We start from the raw sequence: 19,219 nt of genomic DNA, 5'->3' as shown, positions 1-19,219 counted from the left end.
TTGACTTTTGTTTTGTTTTCATTTGTTTTGTTTTTTAGATTCCACATATAAGTGAAACCACATGGTATGTGTCTTTCTCTGACTTATTTTGCTTAGCATAATTCTCTCAAGGTCCGTCCATGTTTTTGCAAATGGCAAGATTTCCTTCTTTTTTTTATTGCTGGGTAGAATTCTATTATTCTAGCCTCTTATATATATAGGTATATCTATATATATCTCACATCTCCTTAATCCATTTATCCAGCAATGGACACTTGTTTTCAATCTTGGCTATTGTGGGTAATGCTGCAATGAACATAGGGGTGTATATATCTTTTTGAATTAGTGTTTTTGTTTTCTTTGGATAAATACCCAGAAGTAGAATTGCTGGATTGTATGGTAGTTCTGTTTTTAATTTTTTGAGGAACTTCCATACTGTTTTCCGTAGTGGCTGCACCAATTTACATTCCCACCAACAGTGTGCACTGGTGCCCCCTTTTTTCCAGATCACTTACCAATACTTGTTATTTGTTGTCTTTTTGATAGTATCCATTCTGACAGGTGTGAGGTGATATCTTGTAGTTTTGATTTGCATTTCTCTGATGATTAGTGATATTGAGCATCATTTCATGTGCCTGTTGACCATCTGTATATCTTCTTTGGAAAAATTTCTATTCAGATGTTTGTTCATTTTAAAATCAGGTTGGTTTCTCTCTCTCTCTCTTTTTTGCTGTTGAGTTTCATGAGTTCTTTATATATTTAGAATATTAACCCCAATCAGATATGTGATTTAGAAATATTTTTTCCCATTCAGTAGGTTGTCTTTTCATTTTGTTGATGGTTTCCTTTGCTGTGTAGAAGTTTTAAAATTTGATGTAGTCCCACTTGTTTACTTTTGCTTCTGTTGCCTTTGCTTTTGGAATCAGATCCAAGCATTAATTTCCAAGACTGGTGTCAAGTAGCTTACCACCTGTGTTTTCCTCCAGGAGTTTTTATGGTATCAGGTCTTACATTTAAGCCTTTAATCCATTTTGTGTTAATTTTTGCATATGATGTAAGATAATAGTTTAGTTTCATTCTTTTGCATATGACTGTCTAGTTTTCCCGACACCATTTATTGAAGAGACTGTCCTTTCCCTATTGTATATTCTTGCCTCATTTGTCATAAATTAATTGACCATGTATGCATGGGTTTATTTTTGGTTTCTCTAGTCTGTTCCATTGATCTGTGTGCCTGTTTTTTGCCAGTACCATACTGTTTTGATTACTATAGCTTTGTCATATAGTTAGAAATCAGGGAGCATGATGCCTCCAGATTTGTTCTTTCTCAAGATTGCTTTGGCAATTCAGGGTCTCTTGTGGTTCCATAAAAATTTTAGGATTATTTGTTCTATTTCTTTGAAAAATGTCATTAGTATTTTGATAAGGATATACATCTTTTAAAGAACTTCACAATAACCTTTGAGAAAGGTATTCTTATTTTCCTCATTTGTCACAAGAGGGAAGTGAGTTTTTAAGAGATTAAAGTATACTTAATGCCATGTGGCTTGTAAAGTTGGAACCAAGTTCTGTATTGTTCAGGTAAGGGTATTAGGGGGAGGAAGTGCAGATGGAACTGTGCTGTGGGCAGAGAATCTGTGTTAAGTGATAGGACTGGGGTCCAAAAGAGATGGGTTGTTTTTGGCACGTGAGTGGGAAGCAGAAACAAGAGGGTTCAGTAGCAAATAGAAGCAGAGTTAGAAATGTATGTTACTCCTTTTGGAGCTGGGCTGGCATCCTTGAGTCTTGCTAATTTATTTAGGACATCACCTCCATTTTGTCTTGTGACTTTGCTTTACTTTATGATTAGTACATAGCGTGACTTATAACAGTTCCATGTAGGTACTAGCTTAGAAAAGAAAATATTTCTCAAATCTGTCAGTTTCCTAATCTGCTCATCTGTAAAATGAGCAGATTAGTTTGGGCGGTCTGTAAAATCCCTTTCAGAAACAACACCTTATAATTTATAGGAATTGTTAAAAATGGGCAGAATAAATTCTAAACCGAAGATTTGGATTTTATGATTTTCCTGCTCTCCTTTTCTTTTTTAAGATGATCTTTCAAAAAATCATATTCTCAACTCATCTCTTATAAAATATTATTTTAGTTGGGTATTGGGCTTAAGATTTTTGTAGCAATACTATCAAGATAATGGAAAGCTATCTTTTTCTTTTTTTCTAGGCCCTGCAGGAGCAGCTAAAGATGTGTAAGTACTTAATATTATGATTTTCTAAACTCTTTCTGAGGAAGACACTGTTTTCATGGTTATGACCTTTAGATATGTAGGTTTGGCTGAAAAGACATGGAAGTACTTTCTGTACTGAGCACAAATTAAGATTATTGTTTGGTTTATAACTAAAGGGCTATTTGAAGAATGGGTTTATTTGTGACTTTTCATTTTAGCGTTTCAGTTGCCCTAGCATTTTAACTCAGAGCTTTAAGAAAGGGAAATGTTTAACTCTGTTTCTATACCAGCTTGTGTAGAGATTTCTTCTAATTGCAAGCAAGTGATTATGGAAGAATTAAGCACCTAGCTCCTATGACTATGCAACATCTTAGAGTTTAGCCCGTGAGGAGGGCCTGGAGCCAAGCATTTACCAAACGCACGCTGAATCGTTTTAAAGTCGATAATTAGATGTTTGAGTGAATGTATATGACCATTCAAGGTAATCAATATTGAGTTGAACTTCATACCACAAGACCCTTTCAGTGTTTCCATCATGCCCCTTCTTTGCATCTTCCTACCTCAAATCTAGGTATAGTAAGGACATTGCAGTAGTTCACTATTTAAGAGTGTTTGTGGCACAGGAAACTGTATTCAATATTCTGTAATAAACCATAATGGAAAAGAATATGAAGAAAATATATAACTGAATCACTTTGCTGTATACCACAAACTAACACAACATTGTAAATCAACTATACTTCAGTGAAAAAAATAAATAAAAATCAGCAGTTCTGGAAAAAAAAAAGTGCCATTAGGGAGCTGGACATTGGGATTGGGGGAGGGAGAAGGTGGGGATGGAGAACCCCAAGAACGACAACAACAAAAAGAGTGTTTGCAGTCACTCCATGGATTGTGGAATCAACCTCTGCCCAAGCCACCCCAGCTGGTTTGGATGTCAAGAGCGATGGTGCCACACACACACCAAGAGGGTAGGAAAAGGTGTATTGCTCACATAATGAGGCTTTCTGGGGAGAGCGGGGTGGCTCCCGAACTGGTCCATTCAGTCTGAGTGAAGGAAGGGGTGAGCAGCTTTGGTTTTTATTGGGAGTGGGGCTGGGGTGAAGGCTCCTGTGCATGGGCAGAGGAGCGCCTGGCTGTATCTTCCCCGCCAGCACACATGTACGAGTTCCCAGCTTTCTTAAAGGCTTTCACAGCAGGGGCAAATGGAGTGGTGGGCCTTAAAAGCTCTCGTCAAAAGCAGAGTTGGACTTTTTTTTTAATTATAAAAAGGAATCTGGAGAAGATTAGAATAGGGTTGTAAAGTTTTTTGGGAATTAAATAAGCTTTTTATATGGGACTTTCGAGTCCCATATAAAAGGAGGCAGTATAGAATGCTTCAGTGTCCTGGTTGCAGTGGTTGAGTTTATTACCAAAACGTTTAGCAACAATGTGTTCAGCATCCTTACCTGTGCCTGTTATTGCAGTATCTGGGTCTCTCTTCAGTCTCTCCCTCCCTTTCTATATGTTGTTGCCAGATTAATCCCCTGCCCTTTTAGGCCCCCCACTCCCAACTTTTGATTAGTCTCCACTGCCCACGGGATTGAGCCCAGAATCCTTTGGGAATAGGAAGGCCCTTTAGGTTTCAGCCTTTAGGGGGAAAGAAACCCTGCAGTTAGAGAGTGAATGAGGCCAAGGACCCAGAGGTGAGCTGAAGTCCTGCTCTGAGACCACTCTCATGGTCTCAAACTGACCTCCTGTTTCCTGTCTTGGCTCCTTGTTTTTTTTGCTGTTCCCTCTGCCTGGAATGGCATTTTCCCCAATTCTGTCTGTGAAAATTCTATCTGTTCTCCTGGGTTTATATCTTATCCTTTACGAGAAGAACTTCCTGGATCTCTCTACTGGATATGTCTTCCTCTTCTGAACTTTCACAGCAGCTTGGACCTGTCTTATGATATGTCATATTGGGCTTATAGTGTTATTTATCTCCTTGTCTTTTCTCCCTTGGGAATTGAGAGAACTCCCCTCTAGTTAATAGTATCGTGCTGTGGACATAGTGTTCAATAAATGAATTCCATCATTTCTTTTTAAGGAGAGATTGATTTCATGACTTCCTCTTTCTTTCAGAAGCATGGAAATTTCTAAGGAGATTTAGTGATACCTTTGTGGACATTTTGTCAACATTAACTACTCCAGGACATGAGATGCCATTTAACTACTTTCTAAAATCCTGAATTCTCTAGAATTTAAACTTCTGTGGCTTTGTGTACCTCATAGGTTCTATAACTAAAAAGACGTAATTTTACTCAATAAATGACCCTTTAAAAAATAAATATGGTAAATTTAATTGGAAAAAATTGAAGAATATTATAGTGTTATTTTTCCTCACACAAAAGGTATATTCAAACCCTTTTTAAGAAAAAATCAGAAGCTGTAGGTTTATAAAGCTTGACCATAACATTGGGGGGTGCTATGAAATTAGGGGGTGCCATGAAAGGAGCTAAGAAATTAAGACAATTTAAACTTATATTATGAAGATTTAAATTTTTTCTTTTTGTTTTAAATCTGAAGACACTGATTTCAAGGCAAAAGAAGTGGCCAAACTCACGTAATGGATGCTAAGAGTACAGAACCTCAAATAGGGCAACCACCATAGTGTACAGACCACGTAAAAGCCTTTGGGGGGGGAATTACGATTGTTTTTTACAAGTCAGAAACGTTATGATTACTCCCTTAATATATAATAAAAATAGTTCTCTAGGGAAGGTTTGGGATTTTTATTATATCTCCACTTACCTGTTTATTTGCCTGCTTTCTGTAGGCAAGAAGCCAGGATTTAATAACAAATAAAATGATATTTCTGCCCTAAAGTAGGTCAGTGGCTACTGGGGACCAAAATACAGTGTGATTTTAAGTGTTAATTATTAAAATAGTTAATTATTAAATAGTCAAAATTTAATGCTTGTCTGGGTCTTGAAGGGTGAGTAAGAGTTTGTGTAGGAAGGAGAAGGATGGCAACCCAGGGCAGGAGAAAGAGCACGAAAGGAGGCACATGGGTGCAGGAGAGCCCCAGCTCTTCTGGGAAGTCAACCAGTCTGCCCTGAGCCTGTGGTGTAGGCTCAGCAGAGGTGGAAGATGAGGCTGGTGGGCTGGAGCCGGCTTGTGGAGGGCCTTTGGTGCCAGGCCGGTCATTGTACTTGGTTTTTATATGCATTCAAGAGCCATTCAGAATTTTAAGGTGGGGAATTACATGACTGTGTTTGAGCTTTAGGGTGATGACTCCCAAGGCAGTGGGATGTGTGAGATGGGGGAGGGGTGGAGGCACAGGGGATTAATGGCGCTGAGGCCACGAGAGGGTTAGACAGCAGACAGGACACTGGAAAGGAGCAGAGGTGGTGTGTTCAAGGCGCACTCGGAAATACAATTGATAAGACCCGTTGAATGACTGAACGGGGAAGTAAAGGAAAGGAAAATCTGAGGCGAAGATGACCCTGTGGTTTCAAACTTGAGCCAAGGGAAGGGATGGCTGATGATCCAAAGAGATCACATGGGCTAAAGGGAGAGGAGAAGCCAGTGCATGTAGAGTGACAGCCACACTGGTCACTTGGTTTCAGTTGGGTGATGTGAGTTCTCTGATGGAGTCAGGGTGAAAGCGAACTTAGGAGTGAGGAAGGGATGCCTGGTCTTTTGTTTTACAACAAAAAGGCAGTAAGGGATAGAAAGATGTTAGTAGCTTAAAGAGGAAGCATATTTTAAGAAATACATTTCTTTTTTTTTTTTTTGGCCATGCCGTGTGGCTTGTGGGATCTTAGTTCTCCAACCAGGGATTGAAACCCGTGCCCCCTGCAGTGGAAGCGCAGTCTTAACCACTGGACCACCAGGGAAGTCCCAAGAAATATATTTGTTATAAAAGGAATACTAAGGAAGTTCAGAAAGTATGGAAAAGCATTTTTTTTAAAAAGAAAAAATCAGCTATTATCCTCCCACCAGAGACAATCATCATTTATATTTTACACTGTTTTCTTCCGTTTCTTTGTGATTATTTCTGCCTAGTTATGTGTATGGATGATTTTGTATATTGAAGTCTGTTTTTCTTTTTCTGTTTATTTTTTACATGGAGGAGAGGTAGGTGTGCCCATAGGCAAAAGGGTAGGAGCAAGTTGAGTACGAAGAGCTGAGGGTAGTTTGGGGAGGTGTTATCTGTGTGGCTGAGGGAGTTATCAATGTACATAGATTCTACAACATGCAAGAAGGATTAAAAACATAGAAGGGTCCCCTTAGCAACTTGAGATAAGGAGGAAAGCATGGGTGAAGATATATAGAAATTTAATCATCATAAGACAGACCCACATGTATATCAGGGAGTGAGACTTACTTTTTTTTTTTTTGCGGTACGCAGGCCTCTCACTGTTGTGGCCTCTCCCACTACGGAGCACAGGCTCCGGACGCGCAGGCTCAGCGGCCATGGCTCACGGGCCCAGCCGCTCCGCGGCATGTGGGATCTTCCCGGACCGGGGCACAAACCCGTGTCCCCTGCATCGGCAGGCGGACTCTCAACCACTGCGCCACCAGGGTAGCCCGAGACTTTCTTTTTTCTCTCCCTCTCTTTTCAAAAATAAATCACAGTACACTAACATGCAGAACAAAACAGAAGTAAATTCAATGTGATGACATTTGGCTATTTTCACAAACCTGCGAATCAACCATGCTTTTATTATTTATTTTTTTTAACATCTTTATTGGAGTACAATTGCTTTACCATGGTGTGTTAGTTTCTGCTTTATAACAAAGTGAATCAGTTATACATATACATATGTTCCCATATCTCTTCCTTCTTGCACCTCCCTCCCTCCCACCCTCCCTTTCCCACCCCTCCAGGTGGTCACAAAGCACCGAGCTGATCTCCCTGTGCTATGGGGCTGCTTCCCACCAGCTATCTATTTTACATTTGGTAGTGTATATATGTCCATGCCACTCTCTCACTTTGTCACAGCTTACCCTTCCCCCTCCCCATATCCTCAAGTCCATTCTCTAGTAGGTCTGTGTCTTTATTCCCATCTTACCCCAGCCATGCTTTTATTTTATTTCTGCGAATTATCTTAGCTATTTGGCACAAATAGGTCGTGTTGGGATATTTTTGGTTGGAAATGGCAGAAGCCCAGCTTAAACTGGCCTAAACAAACAAACATAAAGGAATTTATTGGCATGTGTAACGGAAAACTTCCAAGGGTTAGGCCTTAGTCACAGCTGGATCCAGGTGATTGAATGACAGGAAGAAACTCTCATCTCTACTTTCCTGTTTTTGGCTCCATGCTAAGGCAGCTTTCCCCCAGTGGTGATGGAGATGGCCAGTTTCTATCTCATCAGCTTAATAATTCCTGTAGAAAAAGAGCTTCTCTTTCTCCGTAGTTTGATCAAAAGTCCTAGGGCTAGGCTTTCCCTGGCTAGGACGTGGGGTCAGGTGCCTCTCCCTGAACCAGTCAGTGGGCCAGGGGAACGTGGGCTCTCATTGGCCAGGCCTGGGTCACGTGCCTGCTGCTGCAGCCAATTGGTGTCATTAACCTCACCTAACCATATGGCTAAACAGTGGGAGAGTGGTGATGCTGTTACCAGAATGGGAGAGAATTATAACTGGGCAGGCAGAAGAGAAGCAGCTTCTCCATGTAGGTCACCTTCCATGTTATTTCAAAAAAAATCTCTTGATTTTTAATAATACATATATTCTATATATGTGAATTTTCCAAATATATGTTGAATAACAAGTTGACTCAAATTTAATGTCTGCTGTTGAACATAAAAGCTCATGGCCACTCAATTTAAACAAGGTTATTCAAATACTTCTTTCACTTAAAACTTGTAAAGTGATATTTCATTAAGATTTTTTTCTGGGTAAAGTAATTTTATTGTTATGGAAGGTGACAGCTATAGAGAAAAATATCTTGGAATGAGTTATCATAAAACACGCTGAAGGGACTTCCCTGGCAGTCCAGTGGTTGAAACTTTGCCTTCCAAGGCAGGGGATGCGGGTTCAATCCCTGGTCGGGGAAGCTGAGATCCCGCATGCCCCGAGGCCAAAAAAACCCAAAATATAAAGCAGAAGCAATATGGTAACAAATTAAATAAAGACTTTAAAAATGGTCCACATCACACAAAAAAATCTTTAAAACAACAACAAAAACATGCTGAAGCTCTTTTTTTTTTTTTTTTTTTTTTTTTTTGTACGCGGGCCTCTCGCTGTTGTGGCCTCTCCCGCTGCGGAGCACAGGCTCCGGACCCGCAGGCTCAGCGGCCATGGCTCACGGGCCCAGCCGCTCCACAGCATGTGGGATCTTCCCGGACCGGGGCACGAACCCGTCTCCCCTACATCGGCAGGCGGACTCTCAACCACTGCGCCACCGGGGAAGCCCAGCTCTGTCTTTTTTAAAACATGGAATTATGTATCTCTAATCTTGAGTTTCCTTGGAATTCTTTATAAATTTCTCGTGTCATATACACCCGTGTCAGCTGAGCCCTCTCCTAATTACAAGCCTGAGGGTATCTGATAGCCTTGTTTCTCCTCTGTGACATGGCAGGCAAGGCTGTCTTCTGAAGTGAGGTAGCATTGAAAAATTCTACCCGTCTTCCGGGGTGGAAGTAGCATTGAAAAAGCATGCATTTTGGAAGCAGACAGACCTCTGTTTAAACTGCTCTCCATCCTTTACTAGCTGTGTGATATTGTGTCTTTAATCTTCTTATCCGTAAAATTGGGATAATAATAACTGTTCAGGGTAACCGTCTTCATCATTATCCTCATCATTCTCAATTTTAATAGCTCATCTTTGTTGAGAATTGCATACCATAGAGTGATTTCCAGCACTTTAAGTACATTATCTCATTCAGTACCCCCAACAGGCTGATGAAGACAGTAGTGCTCTTTCATTTTACAAATGAGGAGATGGGACACAGAGAGGTTAAGTAACTGCTTAATGGTTATGATGGTTATTAGTACAGTATATTCAGCTCCTAGGATAATACTTGGTATTATGTGTTGCTATCCTGCTCCCCCATCCTGTCCCCCCGCCCCCCACCCGTAAATGGTAGCTAGAATTATTAGGTGGTTTAAGGGTTGTTGAAAAGATTTGGCAGTGCCTCTGTTATGAATCCCTGAGGGCAGAAGACCCAGTGCATTGAGGGCCTTGCTGTGGTTAGAAATCTCACATTCCCATTGGTTGCTCATCAATACATGTTCAGATTTTCCTTGGTGGGACCCAGTGGAATAAAAGGCAGAGAAGCAATTGAGTGGGTTCATTCAGGGATAGAGAGGGGTTGGTTGTGACCGGCAAGTATGGTTGAAATGCTTGACTGCAAGGCACATGCTAGAGAGAGGGGGAGGGGAAGCCCTAAGGGGCTGATGAATGGGGAGAGCTGGGGCTGGAGGCTTCTTGGGAATTGTGGGGAGGGGAGAAAGAAGGATTTTTTTTTTTCCCTAAGGAGTGGGATTGTCTACTCTAAAATATCAGAGGTGAAATAATTGCAGGAACTAAGCTCCATGGAGCACTCCTGGGATTAAGTTCTTAGAGCAGCAGTAAAAGTTGCTGGGATAGAGGAAGTCAGCAAAATGTGAAGCAAGAGGTCGTTTAGGTGGTTTTCATGGGATTTAAAATTGTCCAAGGTAATGACGGTTAGGAAGAAAACCTTTGAGTCAGGGCCGAGATGTTTAGTGCGTCCGGGGCTGTTATGGCAGGGCTGATGCCAGCGAGGAGAGTTTTTGAGTGAAAATGAAATTGGCCCCATCTAAAGGAGTGCTTTGGGGAGGTTGGGAGCATTCTGGCTCTGTCTCCTGTTTGGAGACCCTGGGACGAGGGAAAACAAGCTGCTTATTCCCAAGGTTTTGAGAAAAGTGATACATCTGGGAAAAGCAAGGTTTCTTAAAGGGGAGAGAACACTCCTGCCTGCTTTGTAGCAAAGGATACTTCTACACCCAATGTTGAAATAATCCAGCACTGTGTGCTTCTTAGAAGGAGAACAGAAGAGGGGTAGGGAAATTGCAATTTAATTCTTGATCCATTACCCCATACAAAGAGCAAATGTCACTCATGTTCTCCGGTAGTACATTCTGGAAGAAAGAAAGGGACCCATCCAAGGAGAGAGACTTAAAGCTAACTGTCCTAAGAAGTTTTGAAATTGTGAAGACATGAATGAGATTACATATAGGCCCTAACAGTCAATGATAAAGTGTTAATTCTGTCCAATATCATATGTAATTAAATGCTTGGTAGAATCGATTGGAACCTCCGTGAAAAGGAGGGGTCATCATAAAAACATATTATAGAGAAAATTAAATGATTCCACTTTATCTAGAGGATGGTAGTGTCAAATGGAAGTAAACATTGTCAATTAATAAGCTTATTCCAAAAGATGATCATGAATGCTAACTAAAAATAGATCATTGGAGCTACACGCATGATCTCCTGAGGCTTCCGTGTTGAAATTGTACCGTTTACAAATCAAAATAAGTTTGGCCTCTGTAGTGACACTGCAAATATGGAAAAAGAAAAGGCTGCAGCCTGTTTTTCTGCTTTTTAGATCATCGCTAATAAGAATAGCTCTGTATTTAGAACATTTTTGTTGATGAATAAGTGAAAAATCCTTTCTTTGCCACAGAACTATGTCGTTCTGGAAGTCTAGGGCAGTGAGAACGTTCTGAATTTTAAGGCACCTGTAGCCACCGTGCGTGAGGAGCTATTAATTGGAGTGGCTAGCGGCTGCCTGATGTTTATCATCTGTGTTTGTTCTAGAGAATGCACATGATGTGTCCATGCCGTGGTTCCATTATTTTACCTTTGAAACCCTTTTTGTAGGTCACTTGGGACAGCTATTTTATACAACCCAGAAACTAAGCAAATATTGTGACGAAAATATTCTGATTACCATGTGCTACTGAAGAAGAAAAAAAGTAGTGGTTTATATTTACTGTAGTAACTCTGAATAAGGTCTCACTTCATTGAAGTGATCGTTATTGATAGGATGGTATAAATGGATTGAAAGGTTTATGTGTTTTGTGTGGAGAGTTAGCTTTAAATAGGTATATGCACGAAATACATTAATGAAGAAAGGACAGGCAGAGGAAAGCCAGCCAGCCCCAAAGAGCAACCACAGACATGGAGCTGGTTTGGAAGTGTCTCACCTTCTGGAACCTTGACTTAAAAGAAGTCAGAGCTTTATGGTTAGAGAGAAATTCAGTGCTTTATGGTTAGAGAGAAATTCAGTGTCTCTGGTTCATTTAGGAGAAGGTCTGCAAAGCTAGTAGGAAGCAGATGGGTGTGCAGTGACCTAGAGAATCAGGATCAGTGTAGATACTCAATCTGAGAAGTGTGAGGAGAGTGCCACGCTGGCTTCAAAGGAAGTAGGCTAGAAGTATTTGGTGGAAACTCTGAGATATAAGAAAGCACTTTTGAAACCAACGGTTGCTTTTTTTTTTTTTTTTTCTTTTTCTGACATCGCCCCAAATAGGGGCAACTTTGGTAAGATAGCGATCACTAAACACTATATTGCTCTGCAAAGGTGTGTCTTTTTTTTTTTAACATCTTTATTGGAGTATAATAGCTTTACAATGGTGTGTTAGTTTCTGTTTTATAACAAGATGTGTCATTTTTAAACTATCAACTGAGGATTTAGCTTTTCAGCAATCCCCAAAGTGGGAGGAAATGACAGACTGGTGGTCACCCTCAATCACACTTGGCTCTGCAAACATTTTTATGAATGCAGTGGCCGAAAATCTGAGTCAGACACTGGGAGCATATGATCTCACTCTAGGAGATTATCATGAGACTCAGTGGATGGCTTTAACTTGGACACATTGTTTCTCCTACAACACCTGTCCTTTGATAAAAGAAGCTAAATCTTTGTTAACAAAGAGAGACCCGATGGTAATTAAATGCCCAGTGTATTTTTTAAACCTGGTCCCAAATTGTTAACATATGCTCCATGGTTCTTAGGAAATGTTCTTGCGGTTTAAAAGTTTTTTTCCAAAAGATGTGACGTGACCTTTTGATTAAACAATATTGCACTATTACATTTTCTTTCTAAATGTGACATCACTTTCCACAAATTTTCAGATGCTGTATATGCCCAGAAATAAGACACTGTCTTGAGACCAGAGAAAGCAATTTACCAAGAGGCTTTCGGTCATGCTCCCTCTGGAAAAAAACAAGTTTATTACACAAGTTTACTCTGTAGAGTAGTGGCTCATGGGGATTTAAAAATGGAGGAACTAGGCTTCCCTGGTGGCGCAGTGGTTGAGAGTCCGCCTGCCGATGCGGGGGACACGGGTTTGTGCCCCGGTCCTGGAAGATCCCACATGCCGCGGAGCGGCTGGGCCCGTGAGCCATGGCTGCTGAGCCTGCGCGTCCGGAGCCTGTGCTCCGCAATGGGAGAGGCCACAGCAGTGAGAGGCCCGCGTACCGCAAAAAAAAAAAAAAAAAAAATGGAGGCACTACTTGCTAAACTTAATCTAGGTCTTTCAGTACCTCTTCGCTCCTTTACTCTTTGGACCCAAGAAGTAAGTCTTCCTTCTAAAATGTGTCCTGGGCACCACTGTGAAACGTACCCTGTTTATACCCAAACCCCAGCTCTTAGTTCCAGCCCCTCCCCTGGGGCCCGGCCTCCTCTTTCACGTGCCTCTCCCTTCGTTGACACTGAGGCACATGTGATGGATAATAGAGAACTTGAATTTGTAACTTTAGCCAACAGGTAGAATTAAACTATGTTTAAATCTTAGCCTTTCCAGACCCTCAAAATTATTCAAATGGGTGGTTGCTTACACCACTGAATAAAAAAAGCCAGCCTACCTGCCTCTTAACACTCCACCCTGCCTTCCTCTTCACTTAGTTGGGGACGCCAGAAATCGAGGGGGGCCGTGACCTCTTGCCATGATATTAAGGCATTAAGACTGTGTTAAGTGGCCGGGCTTTCTTTGTTAGCTGTTTTAGATTCAGTTACACATTGCAGGGGGTAGTCTGTGGCCATTTAGTCCCTGGTTAGATTAGAGACAGCTGTTGTAGCCTCGTCTATTTCCCATTTCCTCTCTCAAGAGCACTAGACTGGGCTAAATTAAAATTGAGGTGAAGCTAATGATGAAGAGCTGACTTTCTCTCCCCATCTTTGCCAGCCAGAAACTTCCTGTTTTCCTGGCAGGGCCTTTGAGAATGGGGTAGACCAGCTGGGTAAGAGGCATGGAATTGGGTCCCCTCGCCTGGGTGATTGCCTTGTTAGGGGGTGCTTGTCCCCCTCAGGGCCTACTGCAACCACCCCTTATTGCTACGGGACCCACAAATAGAATCAGATCTCAGGATGTTCCCACGGGACAAGCACAATGTCTGACCTGGGAAGAAAGAGCTTATACTGCAAAGTAATTGCAGGCTTGTGCATTTTCTTCTACCAGAATCCTCAGGAATATGTATGGAAATGGCTTCTAAGGGTGTGAGACCAAGGAGAAGCAGTGTATGCTGAGACTGAATTTATTGATATTGTTGTATTTAACAGAGATTCCAGATTTAGTTTAGGTGCATGGCTAGGACTCTTAACAGTTTAGTCAACTTGGTTGACGAAACTAAACTGAAGGAGCTTATGCTCTCACCAGGGGAGGAGCATGTCAGAACTTCTCTGGTGTGATGGAGAGGAAGGAATCCAAAGGCTTGAAGAGATAGGAAAGCTGGTGTGAATTTCTCAAGTGTGAGCTGCTCCCCACTGCGGAGGAGACCCCCTTCCCTAGGAGACTGAGCAAATTGAGAGACACATAGTGAAGGGAGTATCCAAGATGACTGTCCTCTATAACGTGGCTATGACAGTGGGGACATGCTGCCCTTGAGATGGGTTCTTTGTTTCCTTGGGTGTGACAGGATCCCAGAGAAGCAGAGGCCAAGAACTGAACCACCTAAGACAAGGTGGGCACACTTGCCATAACAGACAGCAGGGATGAAGAGGCAGAATGTTTCATCCTGGAAGGAATTTTAATGAGAGCTAGTTGATCACAATCTCCCTAGGGATAGATGAGAAAGATGGCCACCTAAGGGTTCATTTTCTCCCTCTGTATATTTTATAAGAGGAAGACTTCTGGTCTGTGAGCCAGAAAGCTAAGCTGAGTCATCACAATGGAAAGGCATAGCCTCTTAACCCAGTTTCCAAACCCAAGTCAGACTCAGAGTAATTAAGGCCACATTCCCTTGAGGGAATTTTAAACACGGCCACATGTATGTACGGTAGATATTTTTTCACATCTTCCCCAAAGGATTTGTGTTCATTTACTAGAGCAACTGTGTGCAGAACAAAAGGAAGTGCCTGGACCTTTTAGAGATTTCTAGTCACTGGCTCTGAGTTGCTGTTAACGCCTGAGGACCCAAAATGCCATTATGGGCGATCAGTCCATGTGTGGGCTTATAGTCATCAGGTAAAAAATGGAATTTTGGCTAACCTAAAAATTGCAGTGAGTCCAGTAGTCTGCAGATCCCATACTCTGGTTATTTCCTCAGTTTGTGAGTTCATAATCAGAGTAGATGTATTTGGCAACTGGAAGAATCCCCACATTGGCTCTCTGACCTGTGAAGGAAGGGCTATCTTGGTAGGAAGGGTCAAGTAGAAGCCTATGGAATTTCCCTTCTATACCAGAATAATATACAAAAAGGAATACTGCATTCCTGGTGGAGTTGCAGAAATTGGTGCCATCACCAAAGACTTGAAAAAATGAAGACGCTTCTCATGTCTCCTTTTAACTTGCCTCTTTGGCCCATGTGGAAGGCAGATTTATTTTAGAGAGTGACTTTGGATTCTTGTAAACTTGATGAAATGGTGATTCCAATTTCAGCTGCTGTTCAAGGTGTGGTATCTTTATTGAAAACACTCAACATAGCCCCTAGCTCCTGTTTTGCAACCTTTGACGAATACTTTACCTCTGAACTGGTTTGCGAGGATAACAGAAGCAGTTTGCTTTTACCTGGCAAGGCCAACAGTATACCATCACAGTGTTGCCGTTCATCCTCTATTCGGCAATATCTTGATGTTACTGATGTCCCACAGCACGTCATACTGGTCCAATACACTGATGACATGGTAATTGGGCCTGATAAACAGGAAATAACAGGTACTTTAAATGCTTTAGTGAGACACGTTCAATGCAGGGCTGGGAGATAAACCCTACTCTTGCTACCAAGTAATGTGTCAGTTCGTGTCCAGTCAGGGTAAAGGAAACCACATTAAATATTTTAGCAGAGAGAAATTACTATTAGGAATTGGTTGAACAGGTCATGGAGGATTGAGGATGTAAGAAGGGAAGGCTGAGGTCGTAGGGAGGGTTATAATAGGAAGTGGCTACTGTTCCTAGGGCAGGAGTGACAAAGGAAGGAAGTTGGGGTTATTGGAATCTAGGACCTGGAAGAGGAGAGGTTCTCTGGGGCTGGGACACTGACTTCTGGAGAGAGGGCACTGCCAGGCTGGTGTAATCGCAGCTGAATGTTGTAATCCAGCAGTAACCACAGTTGGAGGCCACATAGTAGCCACTGCCCACCCACTTGAGCTGTAGTGACCCGAAAAGGAGTGTTAACAGGGCCAGTCCTGGAAACTGGAGCCAGCTGCTGGGGTGCTGTAGGCTGGAGCAGCACGCAGAGCTAGAAGGAGCAGCCCTTTCCCCTCTTTTTGCATTTCATGTCTTTTGAGCATCCCATCTGGTAGAACCTAACAGGGAGCCGGGTGGCAAAGGAGGATGTTTCTCAGAGTCCTCGCCCCTGCGTTGCAGAACGTGGGGAGGGTGAGTCCAGCACAGTTTCCCTGGCCAGAGCAGATTTTGTGTTGCTAGGCCATGTAGTTGTTTCCAGTTGTCGACCCCTTGGTAATTTGTGCTGGCTTTCCTTCCCCTTATTGACATCAGCCTCCATGGTGGTGAAATTGGGACCGGAGCAGGGGGAGCGGGGAGGGAAACTGGTGAAAGTTACCTTTCACTTTTTGTTTTTAGGTGATTTGATCGATGGTATCTGGTCCCTTGCCTCCTACAACCCCGTGTTTTGGTTCCCTTGGTAGAAGCCTTATTCTCAAGGTTTCTTCCCTATTTATGGTAGATTCAGGGGTGTTCTCGTCCCTGAATCCCTTCATTCACACTTCCCATTTTCAGTGCCTCTGCCTGTAGGCACCTGGTCATTGACTCCTGCACTGTGCTTCAGAACTATTATTTAGAAGTGGATTGCTACACTAGGAGATTTCTCCTGGTTGAGGTATGTCCACTTGCTTCTTGTCTAAAGGAGCAAGTGTACGGGTAGGCTGAGTTTGTGGAGATATTTGGACCAATTAACTCCGAGCAGTGTGGTCTGGCCTTTTCCAGCTCATCTAATGTGAATCGGCCTCTTTTTCACTTTGTCGTTTCCAGCATGGACTAATTCAATCTTCAGTCTCTGTTTTCTAAGGGAAGACTCCAGGGTGAGGTCATCTCATTCTTTGTCTTTAGTACCAACAGAAAATAGGGCCATGATGTCCGTGATCGAGGGCCCTCCAGACTCTGTCAGCGACTGCTGTTCTCGCCAAGGCGGAGTCCGTGTGGCTTTCTGTCCTGCGCTTCCTCCCCACTTCCTTCCCTGCTTTAGGAACAAGTCTTGTGATCCGTCAGCAATCACAGCTGCAGGCTGCACAGTAACCACTGCCCTTCCACTAAAGCTGTCGTGACCAGAAAAGAAAAATAATCAAGTCCCTCATGAAAAACAGTGGCTCATCCAAGGGCTCCATGGTGGGGGGTGATCCGGCCCGAGCGCAGTTCCTAGCCCGACGCTCTGGATTGGCAGCTTCGAAGAAGGACCACAGGCTATGTTCATTACTTTAGAAACTGAACGGAAATCTGCGTGTGCCTACAAGGAGGCTGCCCAGGCTCTACATTAGCAAAATATAAGATTTATTTGCCTTGGATTCGAATTACACAAACACCCCGTGGGAACCATCCCATGCACATCAGAGGCTCCCTTTGGCACTTGTGTGTCTAAGAAAATTATCAGCAAGTGAGATAGTAAGGCCAGTTGATAACAAAATCTTTCAAAATATGTTCTGTGAGGGGAAACAAGTACAGTGATTTCAAGTTGTGCACAGGTGGGGCAGCCCAGGTGTTCGGACGGCCAGGCCATTACTCAAAACCTAAAACAGTTGGGTTTTAGGGCATTGAATAATTTATGAGAGATAATAGATTAAAAATAATTCACTATTTTTTTACATTAGGGGAAGTTAAATATATTTTAAAACACTGAATAAATCCTTAAGATGGATTAGGCAAAAGGGGAAAGGTTTAAAATACACAGATATGTCATTGGATATGAAAAGAATATCTGTGAGAAAAAATGAGACATTGTATATGTCCAAATCTGCCGGTTTCAGCTTCACAAACAATTTCATTATAATGTTGGCCATTCAGAACCAGAGTAAACAGTTCTGATAATCTTGAACGAGTTTGTCACCATCATTTTTCCTAGTATCTGTACTAACGGGTTATAAATCCATTTTAATTAAAACTGGTAAACAGCACCTGAAAGTGTTATACCACTTCAATAAGCATAGCACCAGTTCTAATACAGCATGACTTTGACACCTTTGAATTAAAAAACGATCCAACTTTAGCAAGAGATAAATGAAGTTGATAATTAAAAGTGGGTTATGGGCTCAATTTGGACAAATTAGATTGCAGGGTGGCTTTTGCCCTCTACTTTCTGTGTGCATGGCCAGTGTTTAACAGATAATTTCCAAATCTCCACTTCCTTTCTCTATAGACTTCTGATTTACGGGCTGTTGCAATGAAGCAAAATCTCATGTACATATATACGTTCACAGCTTTTAAATGTGTGAAACCATGATATGACAATCCCAGCAATTAAAAGATTCAGTGAAGCTGCTTAGATGTTTTCAGTCTGCTTTCTTCTTAACTGAAGCCCCTTATAATTACAAGTTGAGTTCAGCGAGTTACATTTGAACCTTGTTTTTTTTTTTCTTTCAGAAAAATAACTAATGTATGCTAGCTAGTACTTCAAGGTAAACTTCCTGATCTAAAAATACGCCAAGGAATTCTAGTAGAATATGGATTCCTCTTATTCAAGGAAAGATACTGTGCATTTTAAAGTAGTGATTCCCTCTAGAAATTTCCTTTGAACATTTCCCTCTTTGTAGTAGATCATGTATAAAATGGCTGTTTTTTTTAGATAAAAGAAAGTTAAATTGACTTTAACTCTTTTTGCACTAAGGAAATCTTTCATACCTAGAACTGTGCTGCTGAACTGGCATAAGAGACACAAACTCATAGTGTGTTAGGACTAGAAGGGACCTTGGGCGTCATCTGGTCGACCCTGTTATTTTACAGATGAGATACAGGCTGGCAACTTGCCCACAGCCTGTCACACAGGGAGCGGGTGGCACAGCCAGACAAGAACCCAGGCTTCCTGACACCCAATTAATGTGCTCTTTCCAGTATTGGCTGCCCTCAGGTTTTTTGTTTTTGTTTTTTGTCCCTCGAATTAGTGTTTTCTGTTTTTTTAATTGAAGTATAGTTGATTTACAGTCTTGTGCCTATCTCTGCTGTACAGCAAAGTGACTCAGTTATACACATATGGACATTCTTTTCTTTATATTCTTTTCCATTATGGTTACCTCAGTGTTTGATCTTGTTCAGCAATTGGACTTATTGGCATTTGATGGATTTGCGCTTTTTGGTAAGTAGAAAACTGCCAATTTCTTAGTATATAAATGATTGAGGTGAAGAGAGAATCCTGTGTTACAGAAATACTTGATGGAAGAACTTGAAATAAACAAAATTGGCTTTAACTCGTCAGTCCCTCTTTTCTCAGAGCCAAAAATGAAGTCTCTGACTGTGTAACCAAACAGCTCATAGCAAATGTTTTTGACCTTTTAGAACAGAAGAATCAATAACAGAAGATGACAAGAGGAGGTATGTTTGGTGTTGAAGCTACCTTTAATTTGAATAATTTTGGTCCCACCTCATGGATTTAATTTAACATGAATTAATTTAACTCATGCATTTAATCG

At 41.7% G+C, this 19,219-nt stretch overlaps 1 protein-coding gene across 2 annotated transcripts in view; it reads left to right on the top strand.

Moving 5' to 3' along the window:
* The window catches only part of C11H12orf75 (chromosome 11 C12orf75 homolog), a 37,698-nt gene that overhangs the window by 12,490 nt on the left and 5,989 nt on the right, over positions 1-19,219 (top strand). For both annotated transcript variants that reach the window (XM_073788242.1, XM_004325655.3), the window contains exons 2-3: positions 2,200-2,224; positions 19,086-19,121. In XM_073788242.1, the coding sequence (XP_073644343.1) occupies positions 2,200-2,224; positions 19,086-19,121 (61 nt within the window). The remainder of the gene's footprint in view (positions 1-2,199; positions 2,225-19,085; positions 19,122-19,219) is intronic.

The sequence above is a fragment of the Tursiops truncatus genome, chromosome 11 (genome assembly GCF_011762595.2).
Source record: "Tursiops truncatus isolate mTurTru1 chromosome 11, mTurTru1.mat.Y, whole genome shotgun sequence".
Taxonomy (NCBI): domain Eukaryota; kingdom Metazoa; phylum Chordata; class Mammalia; order Artiodactyla; family Delphinidae; genus Tursiops; species Tursiops truncatus.
This window is presented reverse-complemented; position numbering and strand designations above follow the sequence as displayed.